This window comes from Saccopteryx leptura, chromosome 2 (genome assembly GCF_036850995.1).
Source record: "Saccopteryx leptura isolate mSacLep1 chromosome 2, mSacLep1_pri_phased_curated, whole genome shotgun sequence".
Classification (NCBI taxonomy): domain Eukaryota; kingdom Metazoa; phylum Chordata; class Mammalia; order Chiroptera; family Emballonuridae; genus Saccopteryx; species Saccopteryx leptura.
This window is the reverse complement of record NC_089504.1, coordinates 200,390,342-200,413,340: the sequence shown is the minus strand read 5'-3', so window position 1 is coordinate 200,413,340 and position 22,999 is coordinate 200,390,342. Positions and strand designations below refer to the sequence as shown.

The following is a 22,999-nucleotide window of genomic DNA, read 5'->3' as shown; positions in this document are numbered from 1 at the left end:
AACAAGAGCCTCCAACCAGGACTTCCTTATCCAGCAAGGCTATTGTTTAAACTTGAAGGAGAAATAAAAAGCTTCCCAAACAAAAAAAAAAAGCAAAACAAAACTCAAGGAATGCATTACAACTAAACCAATGCTGACAGAAACGTTAAGGGTCTGTTGTAAACAGAACAAAGGGAAAAAAAAACTCTAGAGAAAGAGGAATGTAGATTTAAAGAACAAAATGTCAATAAACAAATACATATCAATAACCTTAAATGTAAATGGATTAAATGCTCCAATCAAATGACATAGGGTAGCTTCATGGATAAGAAAACAGAAACTGTACATATGATGTCTACAAAAGACCCACCTCAAAACAAAAGATACACATATACTAATAGTGAAGGGATGAAACAAAATATTTCATGCAAATTGAAATGAAAAAAGGCTGGGGTAGCAATACTTATATCAGACAAAGTAGACTTTAAAACAAAGGCTATAGTAAAAGATAAAGAAGGTCACTACATAATGATAAAGGGAGCAGCCCAACAGGAAAATATAACCATTATAAATATCTATGCACCTAATATAGAAGCACCTAAATATATAAAGAAGATTTTGATGGACATAAAAGGCGAGATCAATAGCAATACTATAATAGTAGGGGATTTTAATACCCCACTAACATCAATGGATAAATCCTCATGAAAATTTTTTTTTACAGAGACAGAGAGAGTCAGAGAGAGAGAGAGATAGGGACAGACAGGCAGGAATGGAGAGAGACAAGAAGCATCAACCATCAGTTTTTCATTGAAACACCTTAGTTGTTCATTGACTGCTTTCTCGTATGTGCCTTGACTGCGGGCCTTCAGCAGACTGAGTAACCCATTGCTCAAGCCAGCGACCTTGGGTCCAAGCTGGTGAGCTTTTGCTCAAACCAGATGAGCCCACGCTCAAGCTGGTGACCTCGGGGTCTCGAACCTGGTCTTCCACATCCCAGCCCGAAGCTCTATCCACTGTGCCACCACCTGGTCAGGCATCATGAAAAAAATTTAACAAAGAAACAGCAGCCTTAAAAGACACACTACATCAAATGGATTTAATAGATATCTTCAGAATCATTCACCATAAAACAGTAGACTATACATTCTTTTCAAGTGCTCATGGTGCATTCTCTAGGATAGACCACATGTTAGGACACAAAACAAGTCTCAATAAATTTAACAAGATGGAAATAATATCAAGCATCTTCTCTGGTCACAGTGGTTGTAGAAATCAACTACAATAGAAAAAAAACATTCAAATACTTGGAGGCTAAATAGTATGTTATGAAATAATGAATGGGTTAACAATGAGATCAAGAAAGAAATAAAAAAATTCCAGGAAACAAATGAAAATGAACATACAACAACTCCAAATTTATGGAACACAGCAAAAGCAGTCTTGAGATGGAAGTTCATAGCATTACAAGCATACCTTTAGAAGCAAGAAAAAGCTCAAATAAACAACTTAACACTGCATCTACAAAAACTAGAAAAAGAACAGCAAGTAAAGCCCAGAGAAAGTAGAAGGAAGGAAATAATAAAGATTAGAATGGAAATAAATGACATAGCAACTAAGAAAACAAACAGAGGATCAATTAAACCAGGAGCTGGTTCTTTGAAAAGGTAAATAAGATCGATGAACATTTAACTAGACTCGCCAAGGAAAAAAGAGAGAGGACTCAAATAAATAAAATCAGAAATGAGAGTGGAGAAGTAACAAGTGACACAACAGAAATACAAACAATTGTAAGAAAATATTAAGAAGAACAGTATGCCAAAAAATTAGACAACCTAGATGAAATGGACAAAATCCTTAAAACATAAAATCTTTCAAAAACCAATCTGGAAGAATCAGAAAACCTAAACAGACCAATTACAACAAATGAGATTGAAACAGTTATCAAAAAACTTACAACAGGGACCTGAAGATGGCAGCAGAGTAGGCAGACGCACAGACTTTCAAAAATCAAGGAGCAAAAAAGAAGCCACAACAAACCTGGTAGGGAGCGCCTGAATCTCCCCTGCTTACAGGAATGGGGGGAGGGTGAGGCTGGGCTCTCAAATCCAAGGATAAGAGCAGTAAATACTGCTCACAGCCACTAACCTGGCGACCAAGGAACGAGGTGTGTTGAAAGGGCCGGCTTGTCTTCCAAAAAGAGGAGAAAGAGAGAGACGGATGGAGAGGGGGAGAGGAATATAGGTGATGACATAAAAAGCTGACTCATTCAGTGCTGGAGGTGGCCATAACTGGGGGGGGGGGCTGATCCTTCTACAAAGCAAAATACAAAAGTACTTCCAGGTCACAGAGATACAGACATCTCTCCAGCTCCAATCAGCACAACAAGACCCAGCTGAAAACAAGAAGTGGGGAGGAGGGGCAGTAACTCAGGTCTCCTTGGAGATCTGAGATATACCTCCCCCTACTGAAGCTGAGAAAGCAACCCACCCCCAAAGAGATTAACTGGCAGAAGAGGACTTCAGAGCCTCAGGTCACACCCACTGCATTCCTGGATACAGTTTCAAATAAGCCCCCTGCTGAGATCAGCAAACAAGATAATCACCTGTTAAGAAAACAAACAAATCAAGACTTCAAAGTGGCCCAAATCCTAAAGTGGATTACAAATAATAGCTGATGCCAACCCAAGAAGACTTAAAAACAACAGAAGTAAAAACTAGAGAAAGACAACACCAAGTGTAGACTCAACCAGCTCTACAAAGAAAACTCCCTGGGTAGGCACAATGAGAAGACAAAGAAGTGCAATCCAAATGAAACCACAAGAGAGACCTTCAGGAGATGAACTGAGTGATATGGAAATAATCAAACTTCTGGATGCAAAATTTAAAATAATGATTGTAAGGATGCTTAGGGATCTTAGAACAACAATGGATGGTCATCACGAACACCTAAATAAAGAAATAGCAAGTATAAAAAAGGATATTGAAATATTAAAAAAGAATCAGTCGGAGATGACAAATACAATATCAGCAATGAAGACCACAATGGAAGGAATTAAAAACAGGATGGATACAGCTGAGGATCAAATCAGCAAGTTGGAGGACAACTGGAATGAAGGCATGAAACCAGAGAAGAAAAAAGAAAAGAGACTCAAAAAGTCTGAGAAAACTCTTAGAGAGCTCTGTGACAACATAAAGAGAAATAACATCCACATCATAGGGGTTCCTGAAGAAGAAGAGAAAGAACAAGGGATAGAGGCTCTGTTCAATCATATCATAGCTGAAAACTTCCCTAAATTAATGCAGGAGAAACTCTCACAAATTCAAGAAGCACAGAGAACTCCATTAAAAAGAAACCCAAAGAAACCTACACCGAGACACATCATAATTAAAATACCAAAGCTAAGTGATAAAGAGAAAATATTAAAAGCTGTGAGAGAAAAAAAGGCTATCACCTACAAAGGAGCACCCATAAGGATGACATCAGACTTCTCAACAGAAACACTTGAAGCCAGAAGGAAATGGCAAGAAATATTCAAAGTAATGCAGAACAAGAACCTACAACCAAGACTACTTTATCCAGCAAGGATATCATTTAAAATTGAAGGAGAAATAAAAAGTTTCCCAGACAAAAAAAAACTCAAGGAATTCATTACAACCAAACCAATGCTGCAGGACATGTTAATTAAGGAACATGGTGTAAACAGATTAAAGTGGGAAAAGAATATAGCAAAAGAGAAATACAGCTTTAAAGAATAAAATGGCAATAAACAACTACATGTCAATAATAACCCTAAATGTAAATGGATTAAATGATCCAATCAAAAGACATAGGGTAGCTGCATGGATAAAAAAACAGGACCCGTACATATGCTGTCTACAAGAGACATACCTTAAAACAAAAGATGCACATAGGTTGAAGGTAAAAGGATGGAAAAAAACATTTCATACAAATGGAAATGAAAAAAAAAGCTGGGGTAGCAATACTTATATCAGACAAAATGGACTTTAAAACAAAGAATATAGTAAGAGATAAAGAAGGCCACTACATAATGATAAAGGGAGCAATCCAACAGGAAGATATAACTATTATAAATATCTACGCACCTAATATAGGAGCACCTAAATATATAAAGCAGACTTTGATGGATATAAAGAGCGAGATCAACAGCAACACTATAATAGTAGGGGATTTTAATACCCCACTAAATCACTAGATAGATCCTCAAGAAAGAAAATTAACAAAGAAACAGCAGACTTAAAGGACACACTAGATCAACTCGATTTAATAGATATCTACAGAACCTTTCAGCCTAAAGCAGCAGAATATACATTCTTTTCAAGTGCTCATGGTACATTCTCTAGGATAGACCACATGTTAGGGAACAAAAGTGGTCTCAACAAATTTAAGAAGATTGAAATCCTAACAAACACTTTCTCTGATCACAATGGCATGAAACTAGAAATCAACCACAACAGAAAAGCTCAAAAGTTCTCAAACACATGGAAACTAAATAGCAGGTTGTTAAATAACGAATGGATTAAAAATGAGATCAAAGAAGAAATAAAAAAATTCCTAGAAACGAATGATAATGAGCATACAATAACTCAAAATTTATGGGACACAGCAAAAGCAGTACTGAGAGGGAAGTTCATAGCACTACAGGCACACTTTAAGAAGCTAGAAAAAGCTCAAATAAACAACTTAACCCTGCATCTAAAAGAACTAAGAAAAGAACAGCAAGTAAAGCCTAAATGTAGTAGAAGGAAGGAAATAATAAAGATCAGAGCATAAATAAATGACATAGAGACTAAAGAAACAATACAGAGGATCAATGAAACTAGGAGCTGGTTTTTTGAAAAGGTAAACAAGATTGATGAACCTTTAACTAGACTCAGCAAGAAAAAGAGAGAGGACACAAATAAAATTAGAAATGAGAGCGGAGAAATAACAACTGACACAACAGAAATACAAAGGATTGTAAGAAAATACTATGAAGAACTGTATGCCACAAACTAGACAACCTAGATGAAATGGACAAATTCCTTGAAACATACAATCTTCCAAAAATCAGTCTGGAAGAATCAGAAAACCTAAACAAACTGATTACACCAAATGACTTTGAAACAGTTATCAAAAAACTCCCAACAAAGAAAAGTCCTGGGCCAGATGGCTTCACAAGTGAATTCTACCAACTATTCAAAGAAGAACTAACTCCTATCCTTCTCAAGCTATTTCAAAAAATTCAAGAGGAAGGAAGACTTCCAAGCTCCTTTTATGAGGTGAGCATAATTCTGATTCCAAAACCAGGCAAAGACAACACAAAGAAAGAAAATTATAGGCCAATATAGCTGATGAATATAGATGCTAAAATCCTCAACAAAATATTAGCAAACTGGATCCAACAATATATGGAAAAAATCATACACCATGATCAAGTGGGATTTATTCTGGGGAGGCAAGGCTGATACAGTATTTGCAAATCTATCAATGTTATTCATCACATAAATGAAAGGAAGGAGAAAAACCACATGATAATTTCAATAGATGCAGAAAAAGCATTTGATAAAATCCAGCACCCATTTATGATCAAAATTCTCAGCAAAGTGGGAATACAGGGAACATACCTCAGCATGATAAAAGCCATCTATGACAAACCCACAGCCAACATCATGCTCAATGGGCAAAAATTAAAAGCAATCCCCTTAAGATCAGGAACAAGGCAGGGGTGCCCCCTTTCACCACTCTTATTCAACAGAGTCCTGGAAGTCCTAGCCACAGCAATCAGACAAGAAGAAGAAATAAAAGGCATTCAAGTTGGAAAAGAAGAAGTAAAACTATCATTATTTGCAGATGATATGATATTGTATATAGAAAATCCTAAAGTCTCAGTCAAAAAACTACTGGACCTGATAAATGAATTCAGCAAGGTGGCAGGATATAAAGTTAATACTCAGAAATCAGAGGCATTTTTATATACCAACAATGAACAGTCAGAAAGAGAAATTAAGGAAACTATCCCCTTCACTATTACAACCAAAAAAATAAAGTACTTAGGAGTACATTTTACCAAGGAGACTAAAGACTTGTACTCGGAAAATTATAAAACATTGATAAAAGAAATCAAGGAAGATACAAACAAGTGGAAGCATATACCATGCTCATGGTTAGGAAGAATAAACATCATTAAAATGTCTATATTACCCAAAATAATTTATAAATTCAATGCAATACCAATTAAAATACCAGTGACATACTTTAAAGATATAGATCACATATTCCAAAAATTTATTTGGAACCAAAGAGAACACGAATAGCCTCAGCAATCTTAAAAAAGAGGAATAAAGGGGGAGGTATCACACTTCCTGATATCAAGCTGTACTACAAGGCCACTGTACTCAAAACAGCCTGGTACTGGCATAAGAACAGGCACATAGATCAATGGAACAGAACAGAGAACCCAGAAATAAACCCACAGCTCTATGGACAACTGATATTTGACAAAGGAGGTAAGGAAATACAATGGAGTAAAGACAGCCTCTTCAACAAATGGTGTTGGGAAAATTGGACAGCAACCTGCAAAAAAATGAAACTAGACCACCAACTTAAACCATTCACAAGAATAAACTCAAAATGGATAAAAGACTTAAATGTAAGGCGTGAAACCATAAGCATCCTAGAGGAAAACATATGCAGTAAGCTCTCGGACATCTCTCACAGCAATGTATTTGCTGATTTATCTCCATGGGCAAGTGAAATAAAAGACAGGATAAACAAATGGGACTATATCAAACTAAAAATTGCTTTTTCACAGAAAAAGACAATATGAACAAAATAAAAAGACAAACCACACATTGGGAAAACATATTTGACAATACTTCTGATAAGGGGTTAATAACCAAAATTTATAAAGAACTTCTACAACTTAACACCGGAAAAGTAAACAATCCAATAAAAAAATAGGCAAAAGAAATGAATAGATAATTCTCCAAAGAGGACATACAGATGGCCAATAGGCATATGAAAAAATGTTCAACATCACTAATCATTAGAGAAATGCAAATTAAAACTACAATGAGATACCACCTCAAACTAGTTAGAATGGTGCTAATCAACAAAACAACACAGAATAAGTGCTGGCGAGGATGTGGAGAAAAGGGAACCCTCCTGCACTGCTGGTGGGAATGCAGACTGGTGCAGCCATTGTGGAAAACAGTATGGAGATTCCTCAAAAAATTGAAAATGGAACTGCCTTTTGACCCAGATTTTTCATTATTAGGAATATATCCTAAGAATACCAAATCATTGATCCAAAAGAAGAAATGCACCCCCATGTTTATGGCAACATTGTTCACAATAGTGAAGATCTGGAAACAGCCCAAGTGTCGTCAGTGGACGAGTGGATTAAAAAGTAGTGGTAGAGATACACAATGGAATAGTATGGGGCCTTGAAAAAGAAGGAAATCTCACCTTTTGCGACAACATGGATGGATCTGGAAATTATTATGTTAAGTGAAATAAGCCAGGCAGAGAAAGAAAAATATGATATGACCTCACTCATTTGAGGAATCTAATGAACAATGTGAACTGAGGAATGGAATAGAGGCCAAGATGAGATCAAAGGAACTAGAGGGAAAGCAGTCGGAGGGAAAGGGGATGAGAGGATGGGATCCGAGAAGGGAAAGAGATTAGTGAAATTATATATACATAATAGAGCATTATAGAGAGCAGGACAACAAATCCTGGAGGGAAGGGAGGAAGGCGTGAGGGGGCATGCCTCCTCCAGAATCCTGAGGTGAGGGGGCAATGGTGGTGTTGAGGGGAACATGGGGGTGTGGGGGAGATATATTTGGTAGGACACTTGAATCTATGTAAACACAGTAAATTAAAATCAATAAAAATTTTAAAATATATGTATAATCTGATAGTCCATTATACATAGCAAACTTTAGTCAAGTCAAACGATCTGCTACAATTGATTAAAACAAGAGAACCTAGAATGCATATCTAAGTTACTATAAAATTATAACTCAAAATGATGAGTTTCATATCAATCAATAAAAGAAAATACCAAAAAATAATAAAAAAATAAAAAATAAATAAAAGAAAATACCATACCTGAGCAAAGTTCAAGAAGAAGAGCTGTTTGTGATTTAGGTCAAGTCCAGGAAGCAATTTTTCTTTGCCATTCTTTTTAATATAATTTTGGTATGCCTAGGCAGTTAATGAAACAGAAACATGATGTTTATAATTTCTAGATTTATATATAAATCTTTGCAAAAGACCATATAGCCAAATAATTAACTTCTTGTTAATTATTTATAATATATATTTAGATATGGCAACCTACAATTGCACAGATTAGAAAGAAAGGTAGAATTTACAAATGCTTTGAAAAGAATAGGACACTGATGAACAAACAACAAGAGCCCAGCATATGTCAAATGACCAATAAATGTCAGTTAAACAAATGGATTACTTAAATAGTAATGAAAAACTTATGTAAATGTTCTCTTGGTAGACGAATACATCTAGCTAGTTGGAAGAATAGATTGCTAAGGGAGTCTGTAATTGCTATATTTAGCTTAGTTACTACTCTTAGCGAAATATACTCATACCAGACTTTGAGTGATTCTTGCCAAAAGTCAAGGGGTTCTCTTAAGATTTTATAGAGGTCTAATATCGTATCTTAAAAATAAAGATGAGCAACTATTCTGGTCCCTTGAAGCCAGGGCAAAAGAAAGTGAATCTTAGTTACATTAGGAAAAAGGAATTTAGGTTACTTGAATATCTAAAAATTCTTAAGGATTAATGAACACTGTTGAAAAGTGTAGATTTTCTCTACTTATATACTTAAGAAAGGGGATTGACCACAAATTTTTTAATAAATGTTACTTTTAATTTAATACAAAGGACAGTGATTATATTTCATTTCTTTCTACTTGCCATTCCCATAGATTTATTGAGTCTGTACTATGTAAAGATGCTGAGGAAATGGGGCATACCTGAGCCTGTTCCCTCTTAGGGAGTTCACAATCTAGGAGAGGACAGGGCATTACATGTTGATTTCATGTATAATAAAATATTTGCACAAATGTAATTTGCTTCATTAAAATTCAGTACTTATTCTAGATGAGAATCTCCATGGAAATACCATCAACCCAGATTTTGGCTAAATTTCTTTCTTTCTTTCTTTCTTTCTTTCTCTTTCTTTCTTTCTTTCTTTCTTTCTTTCTTTCTTTCTTTCTTTCTTTCTTTCTTTTCTTTCTTTCTTTCTTTCTTTCTTTCTTATTTTAATTTTTATTTTTTTGTGAGAGAGAGAGCTTGAGTGAGAGAGATGAAAAACATCAACTCGTAGTTCTGGCACTTTAGTTGTTCATTGATTGCTTTTCATACATGCCTTGACCAGGGGTTTCAAGTCGAGCCAGTAACCCTTTGCTCAAACACACAACCTTGGGCTTCAAGCCAGTGACTTCTGGACTGAAGCCAGTGACCTTGGGATCATGTTGATGATCCTGCACTCAAGCTGGCAAGCCTGTGCTCTAGCCAGATATGCCTGTGCTCAAGTCGGTAACCTCGGGATTTTGAACCCGGGATCTCAGCATCCCAGGACAATGCTCTATCCACTGTGCCCCCACTGGTCAGGCTTGGCTGGATTTTTAAAGCAGTGATTCTTAATCTGCCAGTATTTAGAATAGCCATGGGAGAATTAAGAGTGCCAATGTCTTCATCTTCTAGGCAAGATAGAGTGACAGGGACTGGTTAAATAACCTTCTTGTGGAAACATACAAATTATGGACAAAATATACGAAGTGATAGCTTGCATGACACTGGACATTGGAAAAAAGAGAAGTGATTTCTGTGAGCTGGTAAACAAATGAGCCCTATGATGGCCTTTAGCATTTCTAAGCTATAACATTTAGAAGGGAAACCCAGTCAGAGTCCAAGGGGCTCCTAGAGTTGAGGACAAAGAATTCAGGGATATCAAGGACAGGGCACTGAAGAGGAGAAAGCTGCACAGGCAGAAGGTCTCCAGAGATAATATGGCCCCTCAAGTATTCAGTGAGTATGTGAGTATGCAAATGAGAAAACTACCCAAGCTAGTGAAGGAACCGCGACCAAGGATTAGAGATAAAAAGGTCTCGTATGAACACCCAACAAGAAGGAAAACTTCAAGCTCACACAGTAGGCTCTTGGCTCAGTAGTGAAGAATAACTTTCTTTAGACTGAGCACTTTCCTAGTCCCACCTAACAAGCTGTAAAAGCAAGATCTAAAAGGACCGAACCATTTCTGAACAACTCAGCTGTATCTTAGAATGAAGTTCAAACATATTTATATGAAACCAAAAATACCCAGCACCTAAAGGGGTAAAGTGCACAATGTCGAGCACCCAGTAAGAAAATTAGCAAGCATTTAGAGAAGCAATTTACCATCTTCCAGGTCTTGGCGGGTATTTATTCTTTTCGAAATTTTGCAGTTAGCTTAATCTCCCAAGTCTCACCTTCTGATCATCTGTCCATGTTCACTGTCAAATCACAGGCCCCACTGGTCATCTCGCCCACATAGCTCTGATGCTTCCTCTTCTTTGCTGATCCAACTACTAAGGCTTTCCTCCTGCCCACTAACCCAAAGATTTCTATGGTGGACAAGTAACCCTACATCCTCATTCATTCCATGGAATATTTGATTCATCTTATCATGGGGACATCTTGTCTGCTGTGTTTTCTCAAGTAGACTCTGCTCATTCTCCCACATCTGGCCTAACTAGGGCTGGAAGAAGCACGTACATGGCCCTCACTCTTCATTGTAGTTCCAACACCACTTTCTTCTACTCTTTGTGAAAATCCTTACTTATTTTTGTGCACGTGGCATCTGTGTGACCATCCTTCAACCCTTGTTTAAATTATCAAGTAATGACATCTTTTAGGAAGGGTTCATAGCTCTATCTTCAGCACCGAGAACAGTGCCAAACATGTACAGTGTATCCGTAAAGTCATGGTGCACTTTTGACCGGTCACAGGAAAGCAACAAAAGACAATAGAAATGTGAAATCTGCACCAAATAAAAGGAAAACCCTCCCAGTTTCTGTAGGATGATGTGGCAGCATGTGTGCATGCACAGATGATGACATAACACCGTGTATACAGCGGAGCAGCCCACGGCCATGCCAGTCGAGATGTGGATGGTACAGAGGAAAATTCAGTGTGTTCTGTGGCTTGCTAAATTCGAATCCATGACCAAAGTGCAATGTGAATATTGGCGCGTTTATAACGAAGTGCCACCACATAGGAATAACATTACTCGGTGGGATAAGCAGTTGAAGGAAACCGGCAGTTTGATGGAGAAACCCCGTTCTGGTAGGCCATTAGTCAGTGACGAGTCTGTAGAGGCTATACGGAGTAGCTACCTAAGGAGCCCTAAAAAATCTGTGCGTGAGCCCACATTGAACTGCACTGAACAGGTATGAAACTGGGAGAGTTTTCCTTTTATTTGGTGCAGATTTCACATTTCTATCATCTTTTGTTGATTTCCTGTGACCGGTCAAAAGTGCACCATGAGTTTATGGACACAGTGTAGTAAAGCGCCCAACAAGTACTTACTGACTGCACGAGTTAATGGAAGTCTAAATGAGAATCTAAGGCGCACTTCATGATAAACTCTGACTGTAATAGTTTGAATCATTAAAAGGTCACAGGCTGAAACCATATCTCTCAGTCCCTCACTGTATAATTGTAACTGAACTGTGGTTTGATATTTCGCCTGTGGTTTATGCTGATATAGTTCCCAAATATGCTTCACCTTTTGTAAAACTGAAGGTCCAGTTCAGTACATTGATTAATAATTCTGAATTCATTCTTTTTATGGGTCCTCTTTTGTAATAAATTTTTTTCAGAGATTATTTCTTAAAAAAAGGTTGCCTCCTCTGTGGACTTGCATATCTCCTCAGTCTGCGTTTCCTCCCTTCAGCTTCTGCGTCCGCTCAGTCACACTGCACTGCCCTTGTGGTCAGCATATTTACAGTCTCCTTTCTCCTCCTGTTTTCCATTTTCCTCTTTTGTTGCTTACATGATACGTGCCTTTGCCAAAGGTTTTTAATGAATGATTAAATAAGATAAATATATATTGCAACCAGTATGATGGGAAGGAAAATATTATTACTCACTCTGTAGGCTTGGCCAATACCTCCATTATCAGCAATGTTTTCTCCCAGTGTATTAATGCCATTGAGCTGTTAAAAAAAAAAAGACCCTTAACTGTATCCTGATTTTTAAGACAGCATCACTAATTCACTTAGGATTAGACACATTCAAAACCTTTTAAGAGAATGCTGATGACATACACGTTGTCCACCGGCTAGGTCCCAGGAGAAGTTCCCGTACTGGTACACCATGCATTGGGACTGCTCTTTAAAATTGTTGGCAGATTGTTGTGTCCACCAGTCAACGAGGTCTCCATCCTTATTAAAATTTCTGCCTATAATATATTTATTCAGGTAAAATGAAAACTCATTACACCAAAAATTACAATAAGATTTTTTTTTTTTTGTATTTTTCTGAAGCTGGAAACGGGGAGAGACAGTCAGACAGACTCCCGCATGCGCCCCACCGGGATCCACCCGGCACGCCCACCAGGGGCTATGCTCTGCCCCTCCGGGACCAGAGCCACTCTAGCGCCTGGGGCAGAGGCCAAGGAGCCATCCCCAGCGCCCGGGCCATCTTTGCTCCAATGGAGCCTTGGCTGCGGGAGGGGAAGAGAGAGACAGAGAGGAAGGAGGGGGGGTGGAGAAGCAAATGGGTGCTTCTCCTATGTGCCCTGGCCGGGAATCGAACCCGGGTCCCCCCGCACGCCAGGCCGACGCTCTACCGCTGAGCCAACCGGCCAGGGCCCAATAAGATATTTTAAATTCAAAGTTCAAGAACTGAAATACTGCCATGTGAGAGAATATGAAACTGAACTCAGAGGGAGAGGAATTATTATCCTTCTTCATTCAGCTGGTGAAGTGGGGGCTGCCAGGGTTTTCTCTGTTGACACACCTCAGTAATAATTCGTACAGTTCACTTACTTGGCTCTTAAGGTCTCAGCTGAGGTCACCAGATAAAATTCCTAAAATAATGCCTTATTTCTGTTACATGGTTTCCACCTGAACCCAGTCTGTTTAATTTGAGACTTTGAGATTTTAAAAGGTCAATATTTTTATTCTGGCATTCATTTCATATCTCAAACCCTTATGGCACATTGTGGCCTCAGTTTCCCTCTACTTCAAGCAAAAAGAAAAAGCCACCTTTATTTCTAGAGCTTTACTGCTAACCCTAAATACTTTGTTTTTTTCCTTTTTTGAGATACAGTGGCATTTATATATGTCAAATGCTTTGATGCTAAATTTTATCATCCTTTTAATAGTTATCTATGATGGAGTGAGTAAAAAAAGGGCTACAAAGACAAACTACCTGAACTCACCATCATCCTGGTTCCACCAGTTCCTAGCTTTGTAACTTTAGTGAGTTTTTATGTGTCTCTATTTCTTTTTTCTATTAGAAAAATGGAAGTAGTACCCACTTGTGAAGACTGTTATGTAGTTAAATGAGTTAACAGACACTTACTAAGTCCTTTTCAAACTTGTACCTTTTCCCATCTCCTTTTCTTTCTCTGGATCTCTAAAGATCTAGTTAAGGCTTAATTATTTCCTCTATATTGTCCTTTTCCTATTTTCTTTCCCCTTACAAACCAATCTTTGTCATAGCTTTAACTATATTCTGTCTTTACTTCTTTTCCTCTCAATTTCAATAAAACTCTACATCTATTTCGCCTATCAAAAATCTATTTTGAGGTGGCCCTGGCCGGTTTGCTCAATGGTAGAGCATCGGCCAGGCATGTGGAAGTCCTGGGTTCAATTCCCAGCCAGGGCACAGCACCCATCTGTTTCTCCATCCTTCCCCCTCGCCTTTATTTTTGTCTCTCTCTTCCCCTCCCGTAGCCAAGGCTCCATGGGAGCGGGGTTGGACCCAGGCGCTAAAGATGGCTCCAAGGCCTCTGCCTCGGGCACTAGAATGGCTCCTGTTGCAGCAGAGCGGTGGTCCAGATGGGCAGAACATTGCTCCCTGGTGGGTATGCTGGGTGGATCTCGGTTGGGCGCATGTGGAAGTCTGTCTGTCTGCCGCCCCCCATTTCTCACTTCGTTAAAAAAAAAATCTATTTTGAGGTATACAAACATTTAAGTGTCCACTGTTTGCACAGATCAAAGCTCAGCAGTAGATATAAGATGAAAAATAAAATAAGTAAATAAATAATAAAAAAGGAAGTCATTTCACCTCACAAGCAGTTTAAGCCTTTTATGACTTATGGGTATCTTACTGTTTAATTTTTTACATCTGATTTTAAGACACAGACCTTTGCAAACAACAGTTTGCATAGGGGCTACTATCTAAAATATATAAAGAACTCACAAAGCTCAGCAATAAACAAGCAAGCGATCCAATTAAAAATGGGAAGAGGACATGAACAGACACTTCCCCCAGGAAGACATACAAATGGTCAACAGATATATGAAAAGATGCTCATCTTCATTAGTTATTAGAGTAATGCAAATCAAAACTATAATGAGATACCACCTCACACCTGTTAGATTAGCTATTATCAACAACACAGGTAATAACAAGTGCTGGAGAGGCTGTGGAGAAAAAGGAACCCTCATCCACCGTTGGTGGGAATGTAAAGTAGTACAACCATTATGGAAGAAAGTATGGTGGTTCCTCAAAAAATTAAGAATAGAGCAAGGAGGGTTGGGAGAAGGGTGTAAAAAGGGATAAATAGGCCCTGGCCAGTTGGCTCAGTGGTAGAGCGTCGGCCTGGCGTGCGGGGGACCCGGGTTCGATTCCCGGCCAGGGCACATAGGAGAAGTGCCCATTTGCTTCTCCAACCCCCTCCCCTCCTTCCTCTCTGTCTCTCTCTTCCCCTCCTGCAGCCAAGGCTCCATTGGAGCAAAGATGCCCCAGGCGCTGGGGATAGCTCCTTGGCCTCTGCCCCAGGCGCTAGAGTGGCTCTGGTCACTGCAGAGCGATGCCCCGGAGGGGCAGAGCATCTCCCCCTGGTGGGCAGAGCGTCGCCCCTGGTGGGCGTGCCGGGTGGATCCCGGTCGGGCGCATGCGGGAGTCTGTCTGACTGTCTCTCCCCGTTTCCAGCTTCAGAAAAATACAAAAAAAAAAAAAGGGGACAAATATAAGGTGAAGAAAAATTATTTGACTTTGGGTGATGGACATACAATATAATTCAAATGATGTAGTGATGTTTGCCTGAAATCTAGGTACATTTGTTAATCAATGTCATCCTGTTAAATTTAATTTTCTAAATAAATAAATAAAATATGCAGTTAGTTATCAAAACAAACAAAAAAAGACAGGAACCCTGCTTTCTAAAAGTCTGGAGAGCTAAGACATTATAAAATCAGGAAATAAGACTAAGTATTATCATTGGTGTTTTCTCTATGTGAATATTTGCTTTATTCTTTCAGAGAGTGAAGTACACATTGCTTGTCTCACTACTGTATTAGTACTAGTAATTTCTGATCTTCCTAAGTAACAACTTAAAAGAAACAAAGTGTGGTGATAATTAGGTCAATGATACATGTGTGAATACATGTATTTTTGTATTGATAAATTATAATAACTTTTAATCAGGTTTATTTGGTTATATCTCAGTCAAAGGGATGACAACTGCACTTTACCATTGTCATCAAAGCCATGGGTAATTTCATGTCCAATGACCATGCCGATGCCCCCATAGTTCAGTGAGTTAGACTGCTGGGCGCTGAAGAAGGGGGGCTGTAGAATGCCAGCTGGGAAGACTACAAGGAAAGAAAATGGTTAAGGATTATTTGTGGCTGTATTTTGGAATGGAAGGTCTAGAGTTGGCTTCTTACCTGCTAAACTGTGTTACAGTATGTCTGTTTCACTTAATTATATAAGAAAATGTTTTGTGATAGAAATAAATGCAGATTTTTATTACTGATGAACAAAGAGTTCATCCCAGAATGACACCATTAATCTGTTGTTTATAATAACAATTCACTTGATAATCTCTATTAAGATTGTTTTCTGCTATAGGAAGTTCAGAGCATCTTCAGCCAGAAGGTATTATCCCCATTTTAAATGTTTAGGGGAAAGAGTTACTTTAATAACACAAGTATTACTTTTATGTTATCTCTAACATTTTACCTATTATAGTTAATTAAATAAATAGAGCCACTCAATCACATAACCGTATTTTATTTTCATCAAGAAATCTATGACTGTTTATTTCCTTTATTAATTTTTAGAGAGAGAGAGAGAGAAATAAAGAGACAGAGACAGAACAGACAGAAAGGGAGAGAGATGAGAAGCATCAACTCATAGTTGCAGCACCTTAGTTGTTCATTGATTGCTTCTTACATGTGCCTTGACTGGGGTGCTCAAGCTGAGCCAGTGACCTCTTGCTCAAGGCAGCGACCTCTTGCTCAAGCCACCGATCTTTGGGCAAGCCAGCGACCATGGGGTCATGTCTATGATCTCAAGCTCAAGTGAGTGACCCTATGTTCAAGCCAGTTGAGCCCACACTCAAACTGGTGACCTTGGGGTTTTGAACCTGGGTCCTCAGAATCCCAGGTCAATACTCAATCTATCCACTGTGTACTGCCTGGTCAGTCTATTTCCTTATTTTTATTGTTTTCTTTTTCTTGACCTCCCCACTCTCCAACTATTAGCCCATGGAGAGTAGAGATTTGTATCCCTGTACATGTTTGTTAAGTTTATTTATGTATTTTCAGTTCACTATCTCCAGCAACTAAAACTAGAATAGTTTCTGAAACATTCTAGGTGATTAGAAAATGTACTGAATAAATGAATTACCAATGATAAATGAATAAATGAATTTATTTTGACTTTAGGAAGGAACAATTTTTATATATCTACTCTTGAAATCTGTATTTGACAGGCTAACTTTCTACACTAAGATGTTTTATTAATTCTTTACATTTTATATGTCAAACATCAAACTCCTCATTTTCCCCTCTAAGGCATCACTCTCTTGACTTTATTATTTCTGTTAATGGCATTTGAAGGGTCTCAATTCATCCTAAGTGAACATTTACTATTTATCTTAGATATCTCCTTTCTTTAACAAAGTCTTATACAGTTTACTTAGGAAAAGACTGGATCATGTACCTCTCTTCTAGGAGCAATCTGTTCTGGTTTTCTCCTATCAGACACCATCCTCGTTCATACTCTCATTTCCTGCCTTAGAATTCATTTCTTAATTGGTTGTCACTTCCTTTCTCACCAACCTATAATGTATCCTAAATCTAATCTATCCTGCATCCAGATTGAAGTGCTCAACTCATTGCTACTTCCCTGTGGAAAAAAACTTGGATAGCTTATCACTGCTCTCTAAGCACAAAATCTTCCACCTGGTCTGACTCCACACTTCTCTCCTACTTGTCTGCCTCCCTCAGTCTTCCCTTTTGTTCATAATGTTCATAATTTAGTTATTTTATCTTTCATGTTTTAAAACTCTAGTAATCACTGAATAATTGAAACATTATATTCTGTAACCAAAAAATATCATTAGTATAATACTTATTACTTGCAAAGCCCTGAGCCATTGCAATGTGGAATACCAGGAATATAAGAGAAGGGCCCTGACCTTAAAATTTTTTAATGTCTAGTTAACACAGAATAGCAATGTTGTTTCTTTGTGTTTTAGGAGGAGTGAATATGACACAGCCTTGCCCATATTTCAGGAACAAACAGTAGATATTTACAGAGGAGACTTTAAAAACACACCAGGCATTTTAAATGCTCTTTAGACTTTTTAAAAAATCTGAGAAGTTGGCCCTGGTTGGTTGGCTCAGTGGTAGAGCATTGGCCTGGTGTGCAGGAGTCCCGGGTTTGATTCCCGGCTAGGGCACACAGGAGAAGCACCCATCTGCTTCTCCACCCCTCCCCCTCTCCTTCCTCTCTGTCTCTCTCTTCCCCTCCTGCAGCCAGGGCTCCATTGGAGCAAAGTTGGCCCGGGCGCTGAGGATGGCTCTGTGGCCTCTGCCTCAGGTGCTAGAATGGCTCTGGTTGCAACAGAGCAACGCCCCGGATGGGCAGAGCATCGCCCCCTGGTGGGTGTGCTGGGTGGATCCTGGTCAGGAGCATGCGGGACTGACTGCCTCCCCGTTTCCAACTTCAGAAAAATACAAAAAAAAAAAAAAAATCTGAGAAGTTGTTATAGCATTAAAATAATAAAAAAATACTTTTGTCCTTGGTGAATTCTGATGAAAGCTATACTTCACATGTGGTTGCCTGAGCTATCAAAAGTGCTAAGAAATAAATTTTAGCTTAAAATATAAAAATTATGTGCCATATTTTATTAGCTTAAAATGAACATTATCTTCCACACCATGTACTCTGATTAAAAGCCACTCATTATATAAATGCTCTTATGAAACATGCTAGCAAGACTAAACATTAACTGTAAAGATCCTACTGCTTTAATTATACCCTTATATGCCATTCTTTAGACAAGTGATAAGATTTTTATGGCGCATATTAAATACTAGTCTTCAAGTTCAACTTTGCAAATTAGGATTTTGCCTTTTTTTCTGTCAGCTAAATGTCTATGATGAGGATTTTCCCTATTAGCCTTATCACTGTCACTAGTGGACTTCACAACTGTTCATAATAACCAGCTGCTTAGTTGTGCATTTTTTATGTTTATGGATGTCAACAAGTTAATTAAAAAAGTCATCAGTCCATGAAACAAAAGACTGTATTTCTCCCTGCCCCTCCCCCTCACTTTCCTGGTTTATATTTTTAAGGCTGCAAGCAATTTAATTTTAGAATTGATATAAAGCTCAAGACTACAGTTAAAGTCAATATTTTGGTATAAAACAATCAAACATTTTTTATATTAAATATTTGGAAATATTTAATATGAATTTTCAAAGACTCCTAAGAATAAATAAGAAAATTTCAAAAATTTTTACTATCTCAAGATAGTCATAGATGACCCAGACAGGATAAACTAAATATAAATAATCCAACAATTTCCTAAAGTTGAAAACCATTTTGATTGTTAATGAGAAAGGAGAATGCAGCAGCTGTAAGTCTTCCCTTCTGACTTAATCATTTCCTTGGATGAGATTTTAAGATTTAATAAGATGATTGAATAGTACCTAGCACTTACAAGGAAACATTTGACAAAACATTTGTGTGCAACTTTCCTAATGGCATGAAAAGTTTCTAGAGCTCCACAGAGCAAATATGCAAGAAATAGGACTAGTGAGTATATTAAACAGTTCTAGTGTACTTTATTCTGGAAGCTGACTATTTTTTTAATTAATGTGAAGGCATATAAAAATTGGAATGTAGCCTACATGTATGAGTTATGACAAAAGGTGGCAACTGAATTAAAAAGTAGAAATTATTAATATGAATAACTATATAATAATAAAACACGTTATTTTGTTTTCATCATAGCATAACAAAACCAATTCCTTGAGAAATTGTATGCAATTTAATTTAAGGTATTTGTGTGAGAGTGGAAGGGTCATTTATGGGACACATATTATTTTATACCAATTCTAATTCTGTAATGCATGATACCAAATTCATTAAAACAATGTTGCAAAAGTTATATATTTATGTATGTGTACACATACACACATACACTTTTATCAAAGAAGTAAGATGGAGATCAGGATCTTTAATTATTTTTAGTTAAGACAATCCCTACTTTGAAGATTTAAATGAATTGTCAAAGAGAAAACAACACATATCAGAGATTTCTCCCCTTGCATGACACTTCCCCTCTCTCTGAACTGCTATTATTAGCAGAGAAGCATATGAAAAGAGGTTAACAATTTTTTTAAATTTCATATTGTCTTCAGATGAATTTATCTTAAGAATCTTTAAAAGGTCTTTCTTATAGATCAACAATGCTTATTACAGTCAATTCTTGATTATTCAGATGATAATGGCTTACTTTTAAAATGTGAGGTCACTTTTACCTTCATTTCCTTTTTGCTGTGTGCTTGTTTGGTTTGAGGGTGTTTAATACAAAATGGAACATTCCTAGGTCTTCTCTGATAAGGGGATCTCTGACGTGAACCAATTTTGAACCAGCTCCAGGAATACGGGGTAATTTAGAGTCAAACAAGGTTCTGTCTTGACCTGAACTATAGAGACCTGTTGTAGAGAAGAGCTGAAGGGATGAATACACCAGGGTCTTATGGAGGGTCTGTCTGGCTCTTCTTGTTGGGATGACTTTCCACCAGGTCTGATTAGATCTGGGGCTCTTCCTGAGTTGGATTAAATGAAGCTAAATCCCTTTGTCAGCCCTAATGCAGAACCAAAATTCAGGCTGCCTTGCTTTGCCTTGGGATTCCATTAAAAGTTATTTATCTTATTTAAATCCAAGTCTAGAATAAACTAGATGTTACACTGACAGAATTACTGAATATCAAAAAGATTTTCAGAGTAAAGACCCTTTAGTGATAAAGGCATTTCTAAGAAAAAAGATCTGAATAGTTTCTAGGACTACATTATGAAGGACAGACTGTATGGGTTCTGAGTTGATCTTTGAACAGGCTCTGGTCTGAGTTTAGGTAATCATTTCATGAGCTGGGAAATGAATTAGCCTGGAAAAGATTTTGAGCTAATTGAGTTTAACGCAGTGCACATGCCTTACTTATTATCTACATGTTATATAAAGAAAAACTTCTGATTATATTTCATTTTTATGTCACATACCAAAATAAATTCCAGCTGGATTAAAGGTTTAATAAAAAAATAATAAAGAAAAACCATAAACATACAAAAGAAAATATAGATAACTTCTTAATTTAACTCTTTCTATGTTTAAAGGCAGTGAAGAAGGATATAACTTTAAAGTAAAATAAGGTTTTCAACTTCTTTTAAAGTGCATTTTTACATTTTTTTTAATTTTTTATTTTTTGGTGAGAGGGGCAGGGAGAGAGACAGGAAAGGAGAGAGATGTGAAGCATCAGCTCATAGTTGCATCACTTTTGTCCATTGATTGCTTCTCATATGTGCCTTGACTGGGGGCTCCAACTGAGCCAGTGACCCCTTGCTCAAGCCAGCAACCTTTGGCCTTGAGCCAGCAACCTTGGGATTATTTTGATGATTTCATACTCAAGCCAGTGATCCCGCGCTCAAGCTGGCAACCTCAGGGTTTTGAACCTGGGACCTCAATGTCCCAGGTTGATGCTCTATCCACTGTGCCATCATTGTGGTTAGGCTAAAGTTTACTTTTTAATCAATGGTAAAAATCTTTTAAGATTTTCCATCATTTCCAATCTAATTAGTAACAAAATTTAAGAAAAATGACGCTTAGGGCAGACTCTGAGATACAAAGAATATTCAAAATAATGCTGAAATGACCTTCCCTCCTGATTCTTAGTCAGACTTAGAAATAAAGAGCTAGTCAGAGAGCACCTAGAGAAGCTGTCTGTGCTGTGTAAAGTACTTCTGCTAGTACTGAATCACTTGAGGGCCTTTCTACACACTGAAAACCCTCGAGGAAAAATGGGCCCATTTATATGCGATGTAAGAGAAAGTTTAAAGATGTCAAAGTCTTTCCAGGAAAAGAAAAAATATTTCTTTTATTATATTAAGCCATTTAGTTGTACAGTTCATCATTTACTCATGTATTCATTTCTATGCATATTTCAGCCATATTACTATTAGTGAACATAAGAAATTTTTTTCTCTTTCGATCAAAAGTGGTTAAGTAAATATAACTCACATGGTTCAACCTAATATAATTGATTTTTCAACTTTCTGAGCCACATAGAGTCTTCTAGGAAAAAAGATAATACCAAATAGGACTATTTCCATCGAAGCCAAAATATAGAATTGCTAGGAAAACTAAATCTCTGAAAAGTTGTTCTTGGGATTATTAACAACTTTAAGATACTGATAACTTAGGAAGTCTTGAAGTCAATATAAGGTTGTAGAAATATAAGGGACTTTAAAAAATAATTAAAAATAAGGCAATATTTAGAAATAAACTATTTAGCTAAAAATGAGAACATTGTTTAAAAAACTACCTAATGTGATTTGTACTTATTTAAAATTTGCAATTATAGTGAAAAGAGATACATATATAAATTTACTTGCAAAAAGTATATTCAATAAATTAGTAACTCGACTTCAGCTTTTATGGACAGTATTACTATATTTTGCTCAAGTAATTCACTACAATTGAAAACAATAAAGGCATAATAAAGAATTATTTAGGAATAGACCTTACCTATCTGATTTCTGCCGGAAGAATAAAATGCATTTACTATAGCTGCTCCGCTTATCCACCTATAGAAAACATAGAAATTTGTTATGAACAATACTGCATTATCTGATTCAACACAATAAAACTATTGTTACTATTCCTAGATGAATATTAATTTTCTGTTTGAAATATGATCAACAGCTTAAAATTAGCTCACTAGGTGAAGAAATTCATTTGAAAGTATTTCTACTTCTTGAAAAATCAGAATATATCCAGGTCTGCAATCTGATATTTCATTTGCATGAATTTTTTTTTTAAAGTAGAATGTGACTTTTTATTTTATTTTATTTTTTAATATTTTATTTATTGATTTTTATAGAGAGGGGAGAGAGAGAGAGAGAGAGAGAGAGAGAGAAGGGGGAGGAGCAGGAAGCATCAACTCCCATATGTGCCTTGACCAGGCAAGCCCAAGGTTTCGAACCGGCAACCTCAGTGTTCCAGGTTGACGCTTTATCCCACTGCGCCACTACAGGTCAGGCTGCATGAATTTTTATGGAGGCATCAGACAGTACAAAATGCCCTGAAATGTTATTTCTTTAGAAGTTGCAATGGGTTAAGGTTATATTGAAATGTGTTTAAATTTGTGTTCCTGGTATTAGGTAACTACGGCCAACAATTCTGGAACAGTTGACAGGATATTGAAGAGGTACTGTGCCTCTGATTATTGCTGTTTAAAATTATTTTTTTAATACA

The 22,999-nt window shown here is 37.2% G+C and overlaps 1 protein-coding gene across 3 annotated transcripts in view; it reads right to left on the bottom strand.

The window, feature by feature from the left end:
• Positions 1 to 22,999, bottom strand: part of MME (membrane metalloendopeptidase) — a 120,250-nt gene that overhangs the window by 11,758 nt on the left and 85,493 nt on the right. For all 3 annotated transcript variants that reach the window (XM_066369915.1, XM_066369914.1, XM_066369916.1), the window contains exons 17-21: positions 22,271 to 22,329; positions 15,702 to 15,821; positions 12,321 to 12,454; positions 12,144 to 12,209; positions 8,098 to 8,193 (exon numbers count right to left, since the gene is read on the bottom strand). In XM_066369915.1, the coding sequence (XP_066226012.1) occupies positions 8,098 to 8,193; positions 12,144 to 12,209; positions 12,321 to 12,454; positions 15,702 to 15,821; positions 22,271 to 22,329 (475 nt within the window). The remainder of the gene's footprint in view (positions 1 to 8,097; positions 8,194 to 12,143; positions 12,210 to 12,320; positions 12,455 to 15,701; positions 15,822 to 22,270; positions 22,330 to 22,999) is intronic.